At 34.2% G+C, this 25,475-nt stretch overlaps 2 protein-coding genes across 2 annotated transcripts in view; both read left to right on the forward strand.

The window, feature by feature from the left end:
* The first annotated feature begins 6,065 nt into the window (after positions 1-6,065).
* Positions 6,066-25,475, forward strand: part of LOC121415990 (heterogeneous nuclear ribonucleoprotein K-like) — an 80,063-nt gene continuing 60,653 nt past the window's right edge. The window contains exons 1-2 of the mRNA XM_041609409.1: positions 6,066-6,138; positions 18,429-18,496. The gene's annotated coding sequence lies outside the window, so the exon portion shown is untranslated. The remainder of the gene's footprint in view (positions 6,139-18,428; positions 18,497-25,475) is intronic.
* The window catches only part of LOC121415416 (protein starmaker-like), a 17,341-nt gene continuing 14,875 nt past the window's right edge, over positions 23,010-25,475 (forward strand). Inside the window, exon 1 of the mRNA XM_041608615.1 lies at positions 23,010-23,193. Within this exon, the coding sequence (XP_041464549.1) occupies positions 23,010-23,193 (184 nt within the window). The remainder of the gene's footprint in view (positions 23,194-25,475) is intronic.

Raw genomic sequence — 25,475 nt, forward strand, 5'->3', positions numbered from 1 at the left:
AAAGAAAGTAAGAAGTCAGCATAGGGACTACATGTATTAATCAAGGAATTTACTTGAAGAACCTTTATTGCCCACACCTTTTCTAAAATAGGGTGGAATCAGCACAAGCATGATTTTTTTAGCTAAAAAAAATGAAGCAAATGATGAATATTAAAATTGTTACATTTATAATACTTTCCATGTCATATTTCTAACTCCTAGAATTTCCTAGAGAATACCTGGAATCCAGGCAATTTCCTTTCTTGTGGAAACATATTTCAAATTTTTGAACAGCAATTATCCAATTTTAACTTTATGGCAACCATTATTGGTAGACCATTTAGTAGTTTTGATATGTTATCTCATAATAAGAACAATTTTCTCACTTTTAATAATGCCACATCATTTTAATCAAAATTTTTATCCGATAGGCAAATAGATATTTATCACCTCGTGAATGCTACATGTTACTATTACTGATGTACAAATTGAAGAAAACAAACCATTCCCACCAATGAATATAACCCCCATGAAACCAGCAAAAACCTTCCCAAGTATGTGCATGCATTTTTGATGGAGTAATGTGGGTTTGCATGAAAAGAAGTAGGAATCTATGTAATTACTATGAATCTAGCTTAATGTATATATATCTGAACAGTTTTCTTCAAAATTCAAATCAGTATTTTGAGACATAGACAAATGGTTTGTTTTAATTTTGATATGGAACATACCAAGCAAATCGTTTTTCTTGGCTTTAACATCTACCGGTATTTATTAATCTGTGAGGGAAACTCGTGTCTGAGGGATTCTGAGGTGGCTCAAACTTTATACATAGATTCTTTCAAATAATTTTGGTCCTTTTCCTCACATTACTGTATTTATTTTGTTTTGTTAATTACAATGTATATAATTATCCCTTCATATTCTGTATTACCCCACAAATGTCAACCCTACTCGTTTGTAAAACCCCATTTCCCCTCATTGCTCTCATTTTTAGGTAGAGTTTTGGCTTTAAATGAACATCTTTACCCCTCCATAAAATCCCAAATTCCCACAAACAGGGTGCCGTAACATGAAGAATAGCGATTAATCGTATGCTGGATTTTCCTGATTAATCGTACATTGTGGTCATGCATTTAATCATTGAAAAAATATATGTTCTACCATCATTGCTTAGCTTTGTGTTACGGGTCCCAGATTCTGCATTGTGGGGACAAAATCTGCATAAGGTTAGACAAGCTCATCCATCACTTGAGGTCCCCAGATTAATAGAATCCAAGTTGGACTCCCCCCCCCCTCCTCCTCTCCAGGGCTTGCTGGATACAAGCTAGCCCATGCAATATTCATGCCCTGCCTTGATTCAGGTGGTGTATCTATAAATATTGGGTATCATTAACGCCTTTTGTTATGCGTATGCATGCCTGTGTGCCGAGTGTGTAATTGTACATGGTGTATAGACCGGAAACCCGACACTCCAAATGTGGGTGTACATGAAACATTTCCAGGATTTTGTTTCTTTAAGTGATAGATGATCCCTGCTTTAGATTTATTCTATTTCATTCCACCGTAAATGTTGTCTGTTGGGAGTAACATTGATACGAACATAGAGTATGATAAATTGATGCTATTCATCTATTGTCAATTGTGGGTGACATGTTGTTCAATTCTGTTATAAGCAGCCATCTTGTTTTTTTCTGTACTGATCAAAACACACATTGAAGATTACCATTAACATATTTTGTAAGTGATATTGAATCATGATGTATAGGTTTTCCACATTGTATGGACATTTGTTTCTCCTATTCCAGTCAGTAATTTGCATCATCGATTATGGATATCATTTAGCAATCCTGTAGTATACTGTACATCCAATGTGAGGTCATTTAAGATTTAATGGTTCCAGCAGAAATATATAGGCGTTTATATATCATTTACTTTTTGTGTTCAAACATTGAAATTGGAGCTTGCACATAGAAACGACTTAGTCTCAACATGAGTGCCACATGTTTAATTATTATGTTGAGAGAGAACTGAGAAAGGGATAAAGATAGCCGGAGAGAGATGTAGAGAAAGAGAGGGAGAGCAGGAGAGAGACAGAGAAAGAGGGAGGGAGAGGGATGAGGGGAAGGGAGGAATAGAGAGAAAGGAATGATTGCTTGGAGAAAAGGTGATGGTGCGAGGGGGAGGAGTAGGGAGAAATGAATTAAGAAAAAAAATGGAGCCAAGGTTTTGATGAAGTAATCAAAGTGAGAAATAGTAAAAAGCTACCGAGCATGTATATGACTCCATTGAAAGCGGAAAGCATGATGTTGCTATGGCAACGTCAAGTTTTATGATAACCATATTTACTCCTTAAGTGCAAGCATGGAGGAAGAACAAATTTCTTTTTTTTCCCAGGCAAGATTTATGATATTTGAACCTGTCCACTGTATGAGAGCACAGGTTAGTGTTTGGTATAATGTTCGGTGAGGAAGCATTTGCTTTTCCAAGGTAGAATTGTATATTCTATGGTTTTGCTTGCGTGTCAAAGAATTATTGTGAGTTCTTAGTGCTTCACCCAGACGATGGCTTGCGATAGCAAAGCCGGCTCTTATTTCTCCAGAGAACCTTGTATAGCTCCCTAAGTGCTGACTCATTGCCGTCACTACAATAGGCAGCCCTCTATAGACCACTCCAGGCCATTGTTTGATTTGAATAGAGCCACAACTCTAATGGAGGTTTAGGCAGGGAGGCAGGGGGCGCAGACTTGCATGCCTAAATTTGCCTATAAGAGCATTATAGCGGATTATTTAAAATGACATACATGGAATAATGAAATCTCCTACATGTATTTCCATTTTTAACCAAACAGTATTTTGCTGGGAGAGGTGGGGGAAACTATGATGGAATAAAATGGTTACCAATATGTTTAAGATTTTCCATGTAGATTTGGGTTGTGTAATAGCAATACAAGTGAAAGTTTCTTTATGCCCATGGTAGTCTAGGCAAGGGTGCATGGAAAATGTAAATGAATAACTTATGGAATAAAAACGTGTTTAATGGATAGGTTTTTGATTCTGCATCACCAGCTTGAAGAAGTGCAGCAGCAAGGCAATGAAGTAGAAAGCTACAAATATTAGAGATGCATTAGGACAAAACTTGTACACTTTAAAAACTGGGATCTTACATGTAAAACTGATACCAGTTGGTAACCCATACAGGACCACACCTTGGTGGGTGTTTCATAAAGCTGTTTGGAAGTTAAGAGTGACTTTAAGAATTAAGAATATGACTGGTGATCCTTTCTTGTGGTAAATGATATTCACCATTAATTGTTCAGTGTTGATTATTTAGTGCAGAAGAAAGGTTCACCAGTCCTTCGTCAAGTCGCTCTTAACTTGCGAGCAGCTTGATATGAAACACCCACCTGAGGTGTTAAAATTACACCCTACCGTAGCGATATAAAACCAAAGAGTGTAAGTAACAATTAAGGTGGTGTAATAGCATCCATAGGTGTTGAAAATATTTAACACCAGATTGAAATGATGGGTGTGGTCCTCTTTCTAAACTAATTAACACCACAGCTTTTTGCTTGGTGTTTTGCTGTTCATGGTGTTATCCTTTGCAGAGATACCCTGGGCAGACAGTTTATATTCTATTGGTGTAATGCCAATTCGTCCAATTACCCACTCGTCTACTATCATTGGTCTACCATCAGTTTGTTCACTATCCACAGGGTCTAATTGTCATTTCGTCCACTCACTCTTTCATCCAATAACCAGTTGGTCCTTTTGCCATTTAGTCCATGTACCATTTGGTGTTAATTAAGTGTTAATTCGGCGGAATGAATGAAAGTAAATTGGATATTAGACCAACTTGTTATGGGACCAAATGGTCACAGACGAACTGATTAAATGAAATAATGATTGGACATAATGGATGTCAGACGAAATGTTGATAGAAGGAATGGCATTAGACTTAAGTTTTTTTAAGATAAGGGTTTATGCTTTCCATACCATACATGATTATTCCAAAACACGGTTGCGTCTATGCTTACATTCATTTAAACGACGTTTCAAAACCAATTGTAAACTCATAAAAAAGTCCGTTTGTAAACATTGTTTGACCAGAATCAGGTTTTCTTGGAAAGTATAAACTGACCCACGATCATAAACGTGTTTGAATGACGTCATTTGGTACATACTTCCGGTGAGATGAAAATCAGTGGGCAAATACAGTCGCATTGCTCCATGGTCGCATGTTACCTGCACGGATTTACCTCTCATCTTTCGTGTTACATTTGCATATGTGATAATTGATTGAAGTACTATCACTAGTCATGCTAGTATTTTCCAATTTGTTATCACGATGAATGTTGAGGAATATACAAAAAACCCTGGAACATGAGTTATAATAAGGAGACATCACCAGATTCACCAGTAGCATAAACAAGTCTTATTATTTAATTATTTATACTTTAATCTTTATTTTTTTCACTATTATCCTCACCATGGTGGATATGGCTATGCCAAGTAGCTCCATGCAATGACTAAAATATCGGAAATTGTTTGATGTTTATATAACAGTCAACGTACCTTCCCCATAACAACACTCAGAAAAAAAACTTTCGAAAAAGGGCGTGCCCAATTTGACCTCGCTTTCTTGCTCAATGAAAATTAAGATGTGAAGCCAGCTGGAGTTTGTGATTTCGCCTCTGAAAAATTAAGCTTTAACAACTCCCGTAGAACCATGTTTATGATTGGCGTTTTGAAACGACATTTGAAAACGCTGATTCTGCCCTCGCAATGGAAGCATAACCACACCCTTTATGAAGGTAGACCATGAGATGATTGGACGAGTTGGGAGTAGACGAATTGGCAAGTTAACTTACCCAGCATTCATTGTGATTTTCAGCAACCCCTTTTTCGGTTTGAAATCAACTTCACTACTTTGCACAGCTCACTGCAATAACAAAAAATTAACAACGTATTAATCAAATTGACACTACATGTATTTGATAGTGAAAATATTCTTATTAGCGCAAGAAGAATAAAAGGGTTACTACAACACACGACCCTATTTTTCCTTTTTTATTAGTGAAATTGTCAAAATTAACAGCTACAGATTCTGCAAACTATAAAGCCTTAATTGAATTCATTTTCCTATAGGAAAATAACACACTGTCAAATCTCATAAGCTATACTTATTAAAAGGTTAATAAAAATCACCTTACTAAAAATTTACTGTCTTTTTACTTTATAAGGCCTTCCGTCATGAAATCGAATTTGAAAACTCTTGGGAGTGGAGAAAGTGCATACGTTGTGTGCGGGCAAGCCAGAATCTGATGACTGGAGTGTCAATGCATCTCTAAAGCTCTTCCAGAGTTTATTATAGTTTGCAATATCTGTAAAGAAGCTGGAATATTGTTACCCGCACCAGACATTTGAGCTTGTCCTTTACAAAACCGTATTGCCCATATTTTCTGAATATAAGGAAGGGATAGGTATGTACATGTATATTATTTGAATTTTGCTCAGTCTCTGTGTGGGTTTTGACTTTCCATGCAGAGAAGACACAAAATATACCTTTGTACTTTCCCTGGTCTCACATCCGGGCATCTGAGGATGTATAGAAAGATATGCATCATATTGATCTGCGCAGCACAATATATGTCATAATGTCAATCAAGATATTAAACAAATGCTGGATACACCAACATTTCAAGTACATGATGTACATAACAAAGGTAAAGCTTGGAGGCACAGCCTTCTCAACATGAAAAAATAAAATCACATTCTTAACGGTAAAATGTCTATAAAATTTTCACGATTCTGCCCCGAGATGTATAATTTGGATAATAATAAAGATTGACTGGCTCCTCTTTTGGGAAACATAATATAGTGCCCTTAAAAGAATCGTATTGCCCTCATCTAAAGACTCGGGCCAGTATGATTCTATTGCGGGCAGTATACTTGATGTGCCCCTGAAGGCCAGTCAATATTACATAATTATTATGAAATATTGTTCCCTGAGTGATGTGTTTGTAGATATGTAGAAATATTATCGGTTTCATTAATTCTTTATTATTTTTTATCTTTCTATTTCGGTAGAAACCATTGCATAAAACCTCTCAGGAAGTTTTTGCTGATGTGAAAGCTGCTCACCGATGAGACTTCAGAGGTAAGTGGAACGAGTCCTCAATTGTATCCGCTATATCCTAATTGAGCTATATCTTTACGTTTTTATGATCGTTGACTGCAATCCCAACATGGGTTGTAAGGCCATGGGTCCCTGTCATGTACAGGTGCATGAGGGCGCTTTTGCGTAATAAAAGAAGTCTCAAGGTAATTTTATGAATTATTGTCTCTATATCAGGAAGGGTATTTTCTTAAGCTTCCCCCCACCCCCGATATGACACCCATTCAATGAATATTACCCCCACCTTGCTATCATTCCATTGATGCTAACCATATTTATGATACAGCAAGAAAAACAACATTTTTCATAACGTTCAGATGCTGTAGACATGCCTTTTTATACATTATACAGTTTAAAGGGCAAGTCGACCCCCAAGAAATGTAAATTTAACAGAGAGATAGAAAAACATCATTATGCTGAAAAATTTCATTGAAAAATGTGGCTGCAAGGAAAGAATGTTGTGCCATTTTGGCCCGAATTCACAAAGGTGGTTTTAAAAACCCACTGTTGAATCCATGATTTATGCAGATTTCCTGTATAAATTACGCTTAATTTTGCGCGTAGTGGGTGCATGTGTAAACATTGTCCAATGCTGATGCGCGCTTTTGGTACAGTGCGCCAAATTGACGCCTGTTACCATGGTTATCCTTGCTATTTATGGTTATCCACGCTATTTTATTCATGAGTCCACTGTTTGAAGAGTGGACTCATTATTAAAAACAGTGGACTCATGAATAAAATAGCGTGGATAAACATGAAAAAAGGCGTCAATTTGGCGCACTGTGACAAAAGCGCGCATCAGCATTGGACATTGTTTATACACGTGCCCGATACACGCTCAATTAAGCGTAATTTATACAGGAAACCTGCATAAACCATGGATTCAACCAGTTTTTTTTTAAATCACCTTTGTGAATTCGGGCCTTTAAGTTTCATGTATGTTAACAAAACAGTTATAATTGCAAAATATAGTGATATGCAAATGAGAGATTGAGCATGTCACTGTTTCTTTTGTATTTTATTATATGAAATGTAGAATATTCAAATTTTTTCAGCTCTGACAATAAGGAAATATCCACGTGATTTACGATAGGGTTTATATAACACTCTTGAAGGTCAAGTTCACCCCAGAAAAATGTTGATTTCAATCAATAGAGAAAAAAATCAAGCAAGGATAATGCTGAAATTTTCATCAAAAATTTGATGTAAAATAAGAAAGTTATGACATTTTTAAGGTTCGCTTATTTTTCACAACACAGGAGGAATATATGTAAATACATTTTTTTCTATTTTTACAGATTTGACAATAAGGACCAACTGGACTGAATCATGAAATTTAATAACAATGGTAATACCACATGTTCAGGGGGAAAAAACTGTGTTTAGAATATTTCATATTTAAACTACAAAAGAAATAGTGAGTGGATGATGTAATCAGTTCCCTCATTTACATACCGACCAGGATGTGCATATAACTGCTTTTTTAAATTAAGCGAATTTTCAAAATGGTACAACTTTCTTATTTTACATCCAATTTTGATGTCATTTTCAGTGTTATGCTTGTTTTTTATTTTTTTATGATTATTCTCTTTTTAGAGCAGGTCCAAGCTATTGTCCCTTCTGAAGCCAAAATTAAATCTTTGCCTAAATCTAATATATTGTATGTCATTTTAAAGCTTATACTCTGAATTTTTATGCCCTATATTCTTTTTCTTCTGTAAACGTAAAGTTAATGAATGCCAAGGTCACAATTCCAAGAAATCATTAATTAGCGTGACGTATGGGACATCACATTTTTTAATCTGCAGATAATGCAAGTCATTTGCAAATATTTATGTGGGGACTTGTAGTGCTAAGACTAAGTTAATGCAAACATTTGAAAAAAAAAGTGATTTTGAAAATTTATTAATTAGGTTAATTGTCTGGTGTCCAATAGGCAGTGTCCTGTACGTCACAATTAAGCATATGTTTTTTTAGATTCTAATCAAGGAAAAGTTGAACAGTTTTCTTCACACTTTGGAGAGCTCTAATTTATATTACTATACATCCAAAAATTGAAGTGAATTTACTGAATTAAAATGTGTGACGTACGGGACACACCATACTTTATACATAGGATTTCTATGTAATTCTAATTAGGGTTATTTTTCAATAAGAAGCAGAGATGAAGTGAATTGAGATAAATGATACTATATCAGGGGTTGAATATTGGTAAAAGGCTGGTCATAAAGTTATGATTTGTAATAAATAACAAAGGTGCATATATACTTGTTAACATAATTCTTATGTTATTAATTAATCTTTCATAATTATAAGGTCATAAAAAGTTTGTTATGTTTTGTTTCAACATATATTATGATAGAAATATATATCAATCATAATAATCCATGAAAAACTTACTTTGGTTTGCATCCAGTTAATTATAAATTTTTATGAAATTTCACTTTCCCCATTCGTTTAACACAGGCAATTATTTGCAAGACATTTTTCATAATATCCATAAGGTCGTAAAGTGTTTGCTATGTTCTGTTTCATTGTATACTATTAAAGAAATATATATCAATCTTGATAATCCATGTAAAACTTAACTTACCCTGGTTTACATCAAGTTAATTATAAATTTTGATGAAATTTTACTTTTCCCATTCATTTTACACATGGACAAATGTCCGGTACGTCACAGCGCAGATGTTTATATTTTGAGCTATTACATAATAACAACAATGAGTTCTATCATTTCATTTCATGGCTAATGAAACTTGATAAGATACAAGATGAAAACATGATAATGAGAGATTTCCAGCTTATTCCAATTCACATAGTTTTAATGACAAACTTTTTAAAAAAAAATCAGATTTTTTCTGTTCCTGTACGTCACAGTGCATAAAAATCAAAATATTACATCGTTAATGGAATTGGAGATCAATGATTTTTTTACTGAATAAAGAGGGCACAACTGGTCTTCCAAATCCGTAAAAGATTCTCTGTTGTGCATTTATTTTTTCATGTTATTCAACTTTAAAGTCTCTAAATGTCCTGTATGTCACAAGTCAAATACATGTAGCTGGACCTGCCCTTTACTTAATAAATTAATTTGTTGTTGGGGTGGACTTGTCCTTTAAGAAAGGAGGAATCAGACCTTGTTTCATACTATAATGAAAGAAAAAAAGTAATAAAATTCATGTTTTATTTTTTACAATTATATTAAGTTTGAACTGACTTTGTCAGGTGAACATCCCTTTTAATCTGTTGCCTTCAGAAACTGATTACTTGTTCTTTTCCTCTGAAGAATTAATTCGTCAACATGGGAAAATAACAATTCCATTCAAAGAAGTTACGCGTGGCATCGATACGTGATTATCCATCACCCATCATTATAAAATGATTGACAAAGCACTGTAAGTTAGCTCTCGCGTTTGGGAGTGAGTGAGAAATCGTAAATGTGAAGTTTTAATCGCGATCAATAGAGCATACACATTTACGTTGTCAACTTTAAGCCTGCCATGCCTTGCCCTTGTCAGGTTAGATGAAGTCTTTGGTCAACACGCCTGCTTCTCGGCTGCCCTAATAGACCTTTATTTCCTGTCGTTTTCCTTTTTATCCTTCTCAGTCTGATGATTATTATATGGGTTTCTGAGTGGCTTGTTTAATTATCATGGCTATGCTAATAACTCGGCCCATTATTATAACTATACCGTCGACGTCACAATTGCTTGGGAGGTTGCCCAATTCTTATATCCACAAGATTGCATCCTTCCAATTTATATGCAGTACACGGCTAAGAATGATCAACATATTAGCTTTTGTGGCATTGCATTTTGCATGGTGTAGATAGTGTCGTGTGTAACATGAGAGACTGTGTGCACACCTGATATGTTACTTCTATATTTTTCACATTTTTTGAGATATCTTTGTCCAGAATGCCAATCAAATAACAGATCATGTTTATATACTTGATATGTTTTGAAAGTATTCCAACCAACCAATACTTACCAATGTCAAAATATAGGCCTACTTTATTTTTATATTTAACATATTGCAAAAGTACTCATGATTTTGGATTGTGAATCATACACATGTATACACATCTTTCTGTTTCTGGAAACATATTTTTTTCTAACTTGATCTAAAATGAAAATTCCATTTTTTTCATAAAAAATGCGAAGATAAGTTAATTAATTTTCACATGAAAAATAATGAACCAAAACAGATTTTGTGTTTATACCAAAAAAAAAAAATCACTGTAAAGAATCACTGTCCGTAAATTTGGAAGTATTTCCTTTCAGGGATATTACAAGTAATTTGCTCTCACACTAGAATATGTGTCTTGTATTCATGATCTGGGAATTCTATACATGTAACTGATATTTCCTGTGGTTGAGTCTTCAAAGTCTTTTAAATCTGAATCTGATGGGGGGGGGGGGGAGAGGAGTGTAAGAAGTTTAAGTTCAAGTTTAAGTCCTAAAACCGATTGAAAGTCATGTATTTCATTGCAAATTCGCTACTGATTAATTGTCAGCTTTTTCATCAAGAAGTGTAATTTGGTTTTCTTTAGTTGAAATTGATCTATTACATGTAAATTTTTATCTGAAATTTGCATTTGATAGCAAGTATTTTCTTGCAACCCCCCCCCCCCCCGTCTTAATAAATTGTACTATATCTGAACTTTCAGGTACCTTTTGATATACTTTTTAGATTTGATCATCTATTTAGCACGACTGAATGACAACAGTCAGCACACATTTAGGTACATGTAGACTAGTGTAGTATTATAAAAAAAAGTTATAGGGCTGTCTGTAGGTATAGTAGCAGGAATGTTTGGGGGTTTCAAGATGTGGGAATGAGTATGTTGGAAGTTACATAGAGGGACAGAGGAGATGAAATAGAGGAGGAGAAAGAGTTTGATGGAAGAGGAAGAAAAAAAAGCAGCTTGAATTTCTATTTTCTAGTCATTTGGGTATTATATGAGAGGGACATTCTTTGTGAATTACCACAATTTCATTCAATCTTCAAAAAAGAAAAAAATTGAGGTTTATGTGTACTCTCAACAGCCCATGCATGATTAGTCTCTAAATGAGGCAGAAAATGTTCCATGATTATTTTTCTTCCCATGTGTTCTTCTGAAATAGATTTAGAGAAGTGATTCTAGAGTTATTTGAAAAATGATTATGCTTTTGCACGAGTGATTTCTTCTTTTGATTTATTATTAAATTTACTGTTCTGCTGATTTCACTCGAGGATTACTTTTACATTTTCTTGTAATCTAACCCTTGGGGTCTGTAACACAAAATCAGTGACTTATTATAGGAATGTTTTGTCATGAGCGATTGCATTGATCACTATTATACAGTGTATTATTCAAATCAGTTTCATTACCAATTGTGTAGCTAGGTATTGTTGGGCATTGTAGATATTCTATGTTTTTTTCAAAGTCTTTAATCATCCAGATGGACAGAATATTTATTTTAACATAAAAAGAGGATTGCTTGTCTTGTTGAAAAAATAATAGGTTCAGAAGAAATGATTGTCAGGGTTCAGACAATAACTAGATCTTAAAGCCAATAATCATCTAAAGACGGAAATTCTGTTGAGAGTGGATATTTCAGCTGATAATAATAAACTAGTTATAATTGTATATGGAGAAAAAAATACTCTTCTAGTTGAAAACCACCAAAATATATTCTATGAAGTCTTTAAAAGCCACTGTCATGTTTTTTCTTCTTAAATATACTGCAGATTTTGTAAAATGATCTCTAGATACACTATTTTTTGCCTATTAGCTTAGTACAAAGAGAATGGAAGCATGAGTGCCATAAATGAAAGCATGGTCATATTCCAAAATGACTCACATGAATGAAATCTTATTAAAATTCATTATTATTGTAACAAGGGTGAATTTTTTTCAATTATATTTGACTGTTAAAGAGTTGCAATGTTTGAAAATCCTTATTAGAGGGATATGTCGGAACTGTGAAACACTATGGCCTGAAAGAGTAAAAAAATCATTTCGATTCAAGGGAGCGTTTCACGAAATAAATAGTCAGTGGTTTGCACTGACAACCCTTTCAAACTACTGAAATCCTTGCTTCTGATTGGCTGATAACAGAAATGTCAATGAAATCATTGACAAAGTGCTTGTTGAAACACTCCTCGGGATGAGAGTTGGCATGGGCTGTAGTGTATTGTTTTGCGGAGCAAAGATGATAGTCGCCTTGGGATTGGCATTACTGATCATTCCACAGGAGCAAGGAGGAAATAAATAAGAAACGAGCCGGCGTCCTCTCGCACAATGTAGTATCCTGCATTCACTGGTCAAATATCATTCATTAGTGCACAGAGGTTACCAGTGTAGAATAATTTAAGTTGACCATCAGCTCATCTGTGGTGAGAATTACTGAGGAAAACGGTGCATTGGCAATTTTATTGTGGGCACCAGCGCTCAATACCCCCATGAAATTTGTGGCCATGGAATTCCTGTGGAGTTATTGAGATGCTCCATCAACTAAATTGGACAAATAACTGCAAGAGGGTTAAGTTAAGAAAGTTGTGATTGATGATTGTGAATGTTGATTTTACAATCAAATATGATACTTTTCAAGCAGTTTGATGCATGATTTCAAGCCATTAGGTGTGTGATGTCAGAGCTGTGTTGTGGCAGCACATTGGTGATTTCAAGTACGGTGTTGGCCTTGGTGTTGGTGTTAAAATTAGGATTGCGTCCCCTAGCTCCAAAACTTATCCAGCTCTGAACAACTAGTGAGTTACTTTTTGAGACAATCTTCATTTTATGTTTGGTGTTATAATCATGTAAAAACTAACGCCAACACCAAAAGGTTTACACTGAACTTGAAATCACCCATTGTGAAAGTTATGTTATTCTACATGTACCTGTGGCAGCATAAACTGCATTACTACTCTAACTGTGGCATCACTGTGCCAACACACACCACAGTTTACACTCCAGCAGTGCCACAGATTGTGAACTCAATCTGTGGCAACATATATACACATAAAGGGTTTAGTAAATTTATGAAAAATTAAATGAATATTCTCTGTTTAGGTGAATAGATGTTTAACCAAAAAGGTTTTAGAATAAAGTTGATATTATAATTAAGATATCTACCTTATAAGAACTGCCATTCATGAAATGTTAATTTGATACCTATGTATAACATTCCATGAAAGAAAAAAAATTCTTGGAACAACCAGATTTGAACCTTCCATCTGCTGCTTGCTGGGCAGTGACCCGACCACCAGGCCATAACTGGTCCATGACACAGTCACGATTTAATAGGAACAGACAGCTTAGATTCTCAGGTAGGATATTAGAGAAGTGCAAAGTAAATTCCCTTTAATTCTTTTTAAAACAAATGTCATGCTACCCACAGTGGAATAGCTTTGAAGTAGATTCCTCTTTAGATTTCTCTACTTTCTCTGATCCGAGAGCAACTTGGAAGGAATGAACTTCTGTGTGAAGACCCGATTGGCTCAATTATCCTGTAGTCTGCAGAAGAAGAGGCAGTGGAAATGTCCCCTTACCTAGAAAGTGTGTGGAGGTGAGCCTTGCTTCTAGCCCACTTGAGAGAGACTTTCATTTGTTTGTTTTTCTGTCAAGTAGGGGAAGACATAAGGAGCGGATATAGGTAGTACCTGTCATTTTGCAGCGTTAAATGGATATTATATACTTTTATGAGAGAATGAAACGAATATGGAGGCAGAGATATACCCCTCCCTTGACTTACATATCCTCTCTCCTATATGGGAGAAAAAATATAACATATTTTATGCAATATGTCTGTTTTTTTCAAAATTTAAATTTGATGTGTATATTTCAATGTGTATAGATTTGAAAGTAGAGAATCTTTATGGCAATTCCACATGCTGAAGAAAGAGTTACACCATGTTCTTACGTTAAAATAGTGCATGTACATGTAGACTACATGTATTTGGGATATTTCATATAAATTCAAACGAAGTGTCTCATTTAATACATACCACCATTGTGTCTGTCACTGTTTTGTGTGATGAAGAAAATTGCTGTTACATGTACTTTCTTCTCTTTGAAATTCTCAGTATTATGCTTATTCTATGTTTTGCCTTTTTTCATATATATATATTTATGTATATATGCACTCACACACACACACACACACCAACATACATGCAAACATACATACCTACATCAGTGTTAGATGTGAACATACTCTTACATGTAAATGTGTAAAATATTGATAACATGGAGGGAAATGTAGTACATGTACCTGATATATGTATATTTGCATTTGATAAAGCATGGAATCCCTTCGTAATAACAAACACAAGTGCATTGTATTGACACATCTGGGTTAGATGTGAATATACCAATACATGTACATGAATGGGATACTGGTATATGATAAGTATATAATACAATGATAATAAATGAAATTATGGATATTAGCAAAATGTGCAATTTGCACTTGTTTGTTAGGAAGGGGAAACCTCTGGGGTAGAAATGTAAACATATATCCATATTACACAAAATATTATTACATAACACAATATATGAAAATTCATGGGAAGTCTGAGATGAAATGAAATAGAAAGTTTACAAAGAATGTGCTAGTGGTATGTATAACTGACATATATTTTATGCTCACTTCAGTGTGAGATGTAAACATATTATTTACAGAAATAGAATATTGATCGGAACTGAAGTACGTGTAATGTGGAAATGCTTGACATACCTAAAATGATACATAAACATTTATTTGATAGAGACTGAACTCCCTTCTTTAAAATCAACTCTTGTATATTCTAAGTTCACTTCAGGGTTAGATGTGAACATACATCATTTTCTGTGTAAAATAATTGATCAGAAGGGATCTTGTGTAGAAATATATAAAAATATCTGAAAAATGAATAGATTAATGAATAGATTAATATTTTTATAGCGAGTAAAGTATCTTCTTATAGTTAACAGATGTATAGTGGTTATGTTTACTTCAGGGTTATAGGTGTGAATGGATACTTCAGTATCTGCATAAAATAAATGATCTGAAGTGAGACTGTAGAAGTATATACAGGTGTAAAAATATCTGAAAGAATAATACATTTGTATTTAATAGAGACTTAACTCTCTTCTTATAGTTAACAGATGTATGTTGTATAATTTGTTACTTCAGGGTTAGATGTGAATATACCCCAGTATGAGTATCTAATAATTGATAAGAAGTGAGATTATGTTGGAAAATATATGAAAGAATAAATACATTAATATTTACTAGAGACTGAACTCTCTTCTCATGTAGTTAACACATGTATGTTGTATGATTTGTTTACTTCATGGTTAGATGTGAATATACCCCAGTATCTAATAATTGATAAGAAGTGAGATTGTTTTGTACTATATGAAAAATATCTGAAAGAATAAATACATTCATATTTGATAGAGACTGAACCCTCTTCTTATAGTTTGCACATGTTTGTTGTATAATTTGTTTACTTCAGGGTGAATATACCCCATTATCTACATGTAGTAATAATTGATAAGTGAGATTGTGCTGTACTATATAAAAAATATCTGAAAGAATGAATACATTCATACTCAATAGAGACTGAACTCTCTTCTCTCATGGTTAACACATGTGTGTTTTATTTGTTTACTTCAGGGTTAGATATGAAAATATGCACCAGTGTTTGCATTTAAATCATTGATCTGGGCCCTGTCTTATGAAGAGTTATTGATCCAATCAATCGCAACTATGGAAATCCAGCTAAGTCAACATATAAAATGCATGTTTGCTCAATTTTTTTCTAGATATGAATGTATATCCATAAATTCATTGATTTCTTGTGTGTTCTCGTATGTTTACAAATCACATTTTGCAAATTCCCTGAGAAAAAATTATGACACTTATGGATTTCCATAGAGTTACGATTGATTGAATTAATCATAACTCTTTGTAAGATGGGCCCAGAAATATGATTGTGTAGAAATATCTGAAAGAATGAATACATTCATATTTAATGGAGACTGAACTCTCTTCTTATATAGTCAACACTTGTATATTGTATTTCTTTACTTCAGCCTTAGTTGTGAATGTACACCTGTTATCTGCATATTTTATCAGAAATGAGATTGTGTAGAATTATATAGAAACATAATAAATACAGAAATATACAGCATTATTTAATAGTGACTAAACTCGCTTCTTATACATGTAGTTAATACATGCATACATATTGTATTGGTTTACTTCAGGGTTAGATGTGAACATACTAGTATTTGAATAAAACAATTGATCCGAAGCGAGATTGTGTATGAAAATATAAAAACCTGGAAATCATGCATATTAACATATGACAGAGGCTGAAATGTCTTCTTTATGTTTAACACTTGTATATTCTATCTGAGCTCACTTCAGGGCGAGATGTGAATATACACTAATATTTGAATAGAATAATTGATCAGAAAGATGTAAATCTTTTGAAACTATTCATGAATACTAGAGACTGAACTCTTGGCTTTTACATATATTGTAACAGTATTTTCATTACATATTCAATATTACATGTAAATACGATAATTCATACAGAAGCAGAGCTCTCTCTTTTACAGTTAACACATGTGTATTGTAAGTTCTCATCAGGGTTAGATATGAACATATACCAGAATTTGCAATAAATATTGATCAAAAGTGAAAATCATGGAAATATACAAGATAATGTAAATCATACACGTACAATTTAATATAGACAGTTTAACTTCTTTATAGTTATTAAACATGTGTACATTGTAAGTTCACTTCAGGGTTAGATGTGAACGTAGGTCAATCATGAGAAATTGTAAATTCATGCTTACCGGGTATCTATAAACTGAATGATCTTCATAAAACAGGGTTGATGCATAATTATGAAGTACACATTTCAATATTTGTCACATTAATATAGTGATAAGTTTATAAGGTTTATTTTCAATGAAATAGGATTCCAGATTGATATTAATATGAAAATGTATTTACTAGCAAGGGATAATTTTCTTGTTCAGAAATTCAAGTATGTAACATCTGTGATAAATCCCATCTTCTTTTTTATCATACAAATGCATGTACATGTAGTAGGAAGGCAGAAGTTTATATATATATATATATATATATATAAGAGAAATTGTACATGTACAACAGCTTTAGAAACTCTTTATTTAAATATTTTGTAAAAGAAATGGATGAAGAGAACAATGGTAGGCGTAGCTTAAATCAAGGTTCCCCAGAGCTATCTGCCCTTTGGAAAAATTGGTGATGCCAAAAAAAGTCTCTGCCTGGAATCGAACCTGGGTCCCCAGCTTTGAACGCTGGTGCCTTTACCACTAGACCACAGAGACAGGTTTGCGGCAAGGGCAACCCCAATCCGATTGACCATCAGATAAACAGATTTTTGACACCATACCAATTATAATTTTCTTTGTTGGGTGTAGATGGGTTTTGAACAATGGCAAGCCGCCATGCCTCAGCTGGACTAAAGCTCTCGCTTAGATACAGTACATGTATGGGAGAAAGTATACAAATGTTAGAAATTATACATACATATACAACAGCTTTGGCAACTCTTTTATTCAAATATTCTGTGAAAGAAATGGATGAAGAGAACAATGGTAGGCGTAGCTTAAATCAAGGTTCCCCAGAGCTATCTGCCCTTTGGAAAAAGTGGTGATGCCGACAAAATGTCTCTGTCGGGAATCAAAATGTATGTATATATATATATTAGTATCCTTACTTACAATGATTCAATAAAAAAATGGTAGTGACTGATGACCAATTGAGAGTGTATTCCTTTTTTATGTCATATTGAAAGTTGATTAATTGGTAGGAAGTAGATTCAAATTGCAAAATTATGTAAAGGAAACAACTATATCTGCGACATGTCAAAATCAGATTTAGAGGACACATTGTATTCAATTTTTGACCATAAATATTTAAGAATAACCTTTCAAATATGTTTTGTTGATGTTTACCATTGGGGGGGGGGGGTTGTATTTCCTTTAGTTGATGGTATACCTGTTCTATTACAGAACATGTTTTATGTTGGAGATATTATGAAATATATTTTCATTGTACTGTTTACAGCCCTTGAAAAACCATGTAAGAGCACCGAATATCACCTTCCAAGTGCATTCCTGACAAGATGTGGTGGAAAAAAATTCTTGTCAAGTCAGTCGGAAACTCTAATTTGATTTAGAAATTATTTCAGACACCAATTTCGATTTCTGTTTCTTATGTTCTCTTTTATTTCAGGACCATTGACTTGATTTGATCTTGAGAGTGAAAACAAGAGGAAGAGAAGCCACCTTGACACAGGAGAGGTATTCACTTCTTTCTTTTATTTACTTTTGATTGAGGTGCCACGCTGGTGATGTAATTATTAATTAAAATCATAATTGATATTTACTTTCATCTTTCCTGCACCGATGCATGTGCTTTGTCAAAAATATAACAATTTTTAATCTTCTCTCTCTAATTTTAAGATTTTATTCTCAAACGTTAGTTTTCAAATCCTCCATTATTAAACACGATGATGGTGAAAATGATAATATATTTTACTCCTGATGGTAATGATAATAATAATAATGGCATATTTTACCCAGGGTAGCCACTTCAGTTCTAAAAACTGTTCTACCAGCGGACCCTGCTATTATTATTACCCCAGCTTTAGCACGGCTACCTTGATCGGGCGCACGAGCATTCAAGGAATTTCTTCCTACTGGGTACCTATTCACCTCACCTGGGTCGAGTGCAGCACAATGTGGATAAATTTCTTGCCGAAGAAAATTACGCCATGGCTGGGATTCGAACCCACCACCCTCTGTTTGAAAGTCCAGAGACGAATTTACTGTGCCACAATGATCCGGTTGATAGTTTTGATGATGCTTATAATAATATTCATGATGATAAAAATTATAATAATCATGATATTCATAATGCTTATAATGATAATGCTAATGAAAGTAATAATGCTAATAATAAGATTAATAAACATAATAAACTTATTAATGATAATAACAATAATAATCATGATAATGCTAATATTAGTATGATGGTACTGATAATATATATGATGATGATAATAATATTGAGGAGGGTTATTGTTATCATATCCATATTGGTATACATACCCATGAGCAGTCTTTCTGCCATAGTGGAGTGAAATGAATAATATATGATCGTGAGATGAGGAGACTGGCATAAAAATAAAGAAACCGAAGAAAAACACATATCTTGGGAAATAAAGAGAGAGGGGGGTGTATTCATATTTTTTCTTTCCCCCTCTCTGCCATTTCCCCTCAATATGTGTGTATTCCATATTTTCTATTTCTATTCTTTCTATTTGTGAGCATGATTTTCCTTTGACCTTCGTATTTACCCTTTTCTTTCTCTTCTACTTACCCTTTCCTCTCTCTTCGATCATTTTCCCTTTTTCTCTCTTTAACCATCTTTGTAATAGATCCTTCTTAATTTCTGAAGAGCATGTTTTTTGATCTATTGTAATGCAATTGGTGCAATTTTTCTCCTGCAGGGGAAAAAAAAGACTCCTTGAACGCGAGAGAAGAGAAGTTATATTTTTATTTCTAAATGTATCTATGGTAGAAATCAAATTGAATCGAAGGTACTCCCACTTTCTGACTTCTTAGCTATTTGAATAGACTATTGCATTTTTTAATTTTTATTTTCTTTGAGCAAGATATTTATGCCGCCGCAGACATGTATTGTGCAACTGTAGGTTTAGATGCACAAATGGGTGTATGAAAGACCAAGGCCATATCCCAATCAATAGGCATTGTTGCTCTTTTTTTTGCTTCGTGTCTTTCCCCAACGTTAAACAAGATATTACTTAACTGTTGCATTTTTATTATCAAATAAAAAGAGGGGGTGGGTATCACACGGGTATGATTAGAAGCGAGAGAGCCGATCGCTAATGTCTCACACGCTTGCTTCATCAGTATACAATTCCCAATCTCTCTCTCCGCCGTTCTCTCTCCCTCTCTCTCACTTTTCCTCCATCTCTTAGTTGCCTTACCACCTAATTTTTGTGTGTGTGTCAGAAGTCAGCCAATAAGAACGGCTGTGACATGGCCCCCAGCCATTGGTAGCACAAGCAGCCAATGAAAGCCTGCCATCTGTGGGGCTGCTCTTAGGCATTGCTCATTAGCATAGATGAAGTCCAAGGAGGATGGTGCAGGGGGGGGGGCAATGTGAGGCTGAGATGAATAGTGATTGCATTGCGTGCAAGGCAGAGCCTGGTACATGTCACTGCTGGGTTATAGTATTATGGTTTCATTTCACCAGTGAATGTGAGGAGTACAATTATCTGCGGTTTACCTGCCTACCTACCTTTTTTCCCCTCTCCTCTATTCTTTCCTTTCTAATTATTCTAGATAGGTTTTATCCTCCCTATATTAAAACTTATATATAGACCATATTCTTGAATGTATTCTTCTATTAATAATACCACTATGGATTTCTTCATATAGATGAATAGACCCTTCATAATAATGAATTTTTAAAACTCATCAGTTCACTTGATTTTTGCAAGAGAAGTGAAAGAGGGGGTAATTCAATGTTTATAATTCATTTTCTCATTTATGACAGTAATACTTGAATATTATAATTTAATAACAAAACCACATTATGTTTGCAGGATAAATTGTCATAATCATGTCACTTTCAGGTGTCCTTTCACGATCAAGAACTTATTAAAATTGATGTGAAGTAAAATGAAAGAAATAATCTCAATAGATAATCAAAGTGTCATTTTTCTTTGCTCTTTAAAACATACTGTTTTAGTATTTTGTGAATTATGTGTTTGATTTACATGGCCTTCTCTAAATTTTTCTACCTGGGGGCCGTTTCATATACACTGTAAAAAATGAAGTGCTAATTTAGCACTTACAGTGCTTTTATAGTGACTGCACTACGAGTGCCGATTTTCTAGTTCGAATTTAAACTGGAAAATCAGCACTCGAGTGCTGATTTTCCAGTTTAAATTCGAACTAGAAAATCGGCACTCGTAGTGCAGTCACTATACAAGCACTGTAAGTGCTAAATTAGCACTTCATTTTTACACTGCAGCTGTTCGTAAGTTGAGAGCAACTTTAAAAACAACTGGTGAAACTTCCTTACGCACTACATGTAAATCATCACCTTATGAACATTTTGGTGTATACCATTTGCCACAAGAAAGGATCAACAGCCGTTCTTTAAGTTGCTCTTAACTTACAAACAGCTTTATGAAACACCCACCTGATATGAAAAAAAAGACTAGTGCTAATAACATAAAGTCAGCATTTTGAGCATCTCTTCATACGTGCATTCTATCATTAATTTCATTTTTTTTCAAATTTTGAATGTTGCAACTAATTGGGAATAGTAGGTGGGGAACATTTTCTGATTTGATTCAATTTCAATTTTTTATTTTCCATATAAAAATCAAGTAAACCAAATACATACAAACTTTACAAATAAAACTTGGAAGGACCCCAAGAAAAGTAAAGCTTGCGATGATGGGGCCCTGTACAAGATAAACTAATAGACACATTTTACCTGAATGAAGTGTAATCTAATCCAATCTTATTTTGAAAAATGTACCTCTTACATACAGAAGCATACAATTAATGGATTACTGAGTAGGGATTTATATAGATAATTTTCTCATTGTGTAAGAAATATTGGCATTACTTCTAAAACTCTTTCGAAGAAATATGTGGGATGCATTTTTTTTTTATATTGGGAGAGGTACGCAATATTTAAAGAAATAGTCATATTCTGAAGACAATCTCAGTTCAATATTTTATTTTTTACATTTGAGGGGGGGGGGGGAAATATATGATTTTTTTTAGATGGAAAAATGAAAAACAGTATTTATATTTTCCGCCCTTACATGTAAAGTTCTTTTGCAAGTCCCTGGATATTAAATCCAACAAGAGCTGTGGTAGGCTTTAGCAGCTGGTTTCAGTCTAGCCAAGGGGAGTGGGTTAATTCTCAAAAGAAACAATTTAATGGTCAAATGGAATATATATTTTGAAAGGAAAATGAAAAAAAATTGAGAGATATCAGATTAAGGTTAAGAAAAAGCCCCACATAATTATGGACAGGCAGATTGAGGGGAAGTTTTGTTGTTGTTGTTGTTGTTTTTTTGGGGGGGCTACTTCTTATTAAAGAGAGCAAATACATTTTGCGGGAAGGTTAAGAAATGTGAGAAAGAAGACGGGTAAAGGAGTGAGAGAGAAGACAAGTAAAAGAGTGAAACAGAATATACAAGTAGGTAAATAAATGACAGAGAAGTCAGGTAAATGAGTGTGAGAAGACAGGTAATGGAGTGAGAGAGAAGACAGGTAAAGGATTGAAAGAGAAGACAGGTAATGGAGTGAGAGAGAAGACAGGTAAAGGAGTGAAAGAGAAGATGAGTAAAGGAGTGAAGGAGGAGACAGGTAAAGGATTGAAAGAGAAGACAGGTAAAAGAGCAAAAGAGAAGACAGGTAAAAGAGTGGAAGAGAAGACAGGTAAATGAGTGTGAGAAGACAGGTAATGGAGTGAGAGAGAAGACAGGTAAAGGAGTGAAAGAGAAGATGAGTAAAGGAGTGAAGGAGGAGACAGGTAAAGGATTGAAAGAGAAGACAGGTAAAAGAGCAAAAGAGAAGACAGGTAGAAGAGTGGAAGAGAAGACAGGTAAAAGAGTGGAAGAGAAGATAGGTAAAGGATTGAAAGAGAAGACGGGTAAAGGATTGAAAGAGAAGACAGGTAAAGGATTGAAAGAGAAGACAGGTAAAGGATTGAAAGAGAAGATAGGTATTAAATGAGTGTGAGAAGACAAGTAAAGGAATGAAAGAGAAGACAGGTAAAGGATTGAAAGAGAAGATAGGTAAAGGATTGAAAGAGAAGACGAGTAAAGGATTGAAAGAGAAGACAGATAAAGGAGTGAAAGAGAAGACGGGTAAAGGATTGAAAGAGAAGACGAGTAAAGGAGTGAAAGAGAAGACAGGTAAAGGAGTGAAAGAGAAGACAGGTAAAGGATTGAAAGAAAAGACGGGTTAAGGAATGAAAGAGAAGATGAGTAAAGGAGTGAAAGAGAAGACAGGTAAAGGAGTGAAAGAGAAGACGGGTAAAGAATTGAAAGAGAAAACTGGTTGTAGAAAAAAATGGGAGACAAGGCAAATGAGGAAGTTTGAGGTAAGCATTGCCAAGCTTTGTTATCATCCAGTTGTAACAAGAACTAACACTTATTGATGGTTGTAGTACAATGGAAAAGGACTAGTAGTCCGAAATATATGAGAGGGGTATAAAACGCAGCATACAACTCTGTTGTAAGTGTGTAATGGGGAACCATTAGTAGATTAAGTTTTAATAATTCATAGGTTCGCGTGACATGGTGGGGACATTGTAAAGGGGTTCAGTAGGGTGTGGGATTTTGCCAACCAAAGGAACAGAGTAAATTGGTTTGTTCTTCTCCTCATCAGGATCTCCCTTTTAATTAGGTTTTTATTTAAATTTCATTTACTGAACCAGGCTTAAGCACTATCAACATCCTATATTTTCTACAATAGCTCATATTCCATGACATTTTGAAGAGGGAATGCTTGATATCACACACTACAGCTATTTTTAAACCATAATATTCTATTCAAGCGTAGTTCAGAAGAATGTGTAGAATAACGGATTAATGCACATGTTTCTAATCTGAGCAATGCTTTGGAATCTTTTACTATCTTTAGAATGTATTTTGTGCTTATTTTACAATCATGAATTCATGGAAATAGATTTTTTTTTGCAGGGGAAAGATTAATCTGCTGAAATCCTTGTAGCCGATTGTCTAAGAGCAAACTAATTAATGAAAACACCAACAAATCTCTTCATGATGTATTCCCAACAAACTAGCATTTATTAATCTGAAAGATTACAAATTCTTGTCAAATTTTGACTTTATGATTAGTAAAGTAATAATTCATATCCTTGTGTTTTATTGAAAAGACCAATTGGTTTGAACTTCATTCAACTTATCACTTTCTTCATTCTCCTCATGTGTCAACCATGATGTTATACCATTGCACCGAACGACTGTTCAAGACATTATTTTTTAGCCAGCACAGAGCTCAGTTATTTTCACTTTGATAGCAATGCCACTTTGAAAATCCTGAATACGAAGAAAATAACGAAAAATGATATGACAAGCTCAGTCGTGTAAATCTTGCGTGCTCAATCAATGGGTCGAACAGTGCAAACAAACGGGGCGTGCACATCAATTTGCCATCGTATCTTACTCTAAGCATCAGGGTGCAATGTACACACTTTTGCCAGCCGTATAAAACAGTCTACCCATATCCAATATCTGGAAAATTTGATTAAAGAAAAAAAAAGAGAATATAAACCCTAACCCTATTTTCAATCAAGACCAGGTTTTCTTTCAGTGATGTTTTCACTTTTATTTGATATGTGAACTATCATTTTGCATTCCAGTATGAATTCATGCCCTTGTTTCGAAGAAGAATCTTAGGTCAATTATTCTTCAATATCGTGAGATAATGACGACAATTTATGGGTGATATATTACTCTGTTCATGAAGTTTCAGTATTTGTTCCTGATCATGTTCATGCCATTTATTTGGCATTTATACAACGCCGTCCCTGGCAGGGTGAATCTGCTATCCTTCTTTTTCGATACACATCAGTTGCTAAGCAACAGTATTGATACCATCGTTCTCTACACGGATATGGATCTGTTCATATTTTTTTGTAAAGGTTAATAAGAATTAGTCATCATGAAGCAAAGTAATATTATTATGGAAATGGGTTTTCCATGAAGTTGGGGCACAAATTGTGACATTTCAGCATAATTCAGTACTGATTATAGGCCTGCTATAAATTTCATTGTTTGTAGGCTTTACATTTGTATTAACACCATACATTTTACTGCAACTTTTGGGCAATTTAGGGTCTTTGAGATTAATTTTTCATTCAGTTATTTAGCAAAACAGTGTATAACGCCAGACTTTATGTCCGTGTAGCATCGGCATATTTACAATTGTTCCTAAAAGTCAAATAGTTGCAATTAGACTGACCAAAACTTGAAACAATATGTATATTGTTATGTCAGGTAACTAAATACCTCATAATGTATGCATAGTTTAAAAAAAATTGTCACACTTTCTATGTAGCATTGGGAAATGTCATATTTGGTGGACATAGCATAATTATTTTTTTTCTATGAAAATAGAACTATGCAAAGGAAATCTGAGGTATTAAGCTACCTGACCAAATGTAAATATCCTGATGCTACATGGACACTGTGTG

The sequence above is a fragment of the Lytechinus variegatus genome, chromosome 5 (assembly GCF_018143015.1).
Source record: "Lytechinus variegatus isolate NC3 chromosome 5, Lvar_3.0, whole genome shotgun sequence".
NCBI lineage: Eukaryota > Metazoa > Echinodermata > Echinoidea > Temnopleuroida > Toxopneustidae > Lytechinus > Lytechinus variegatus.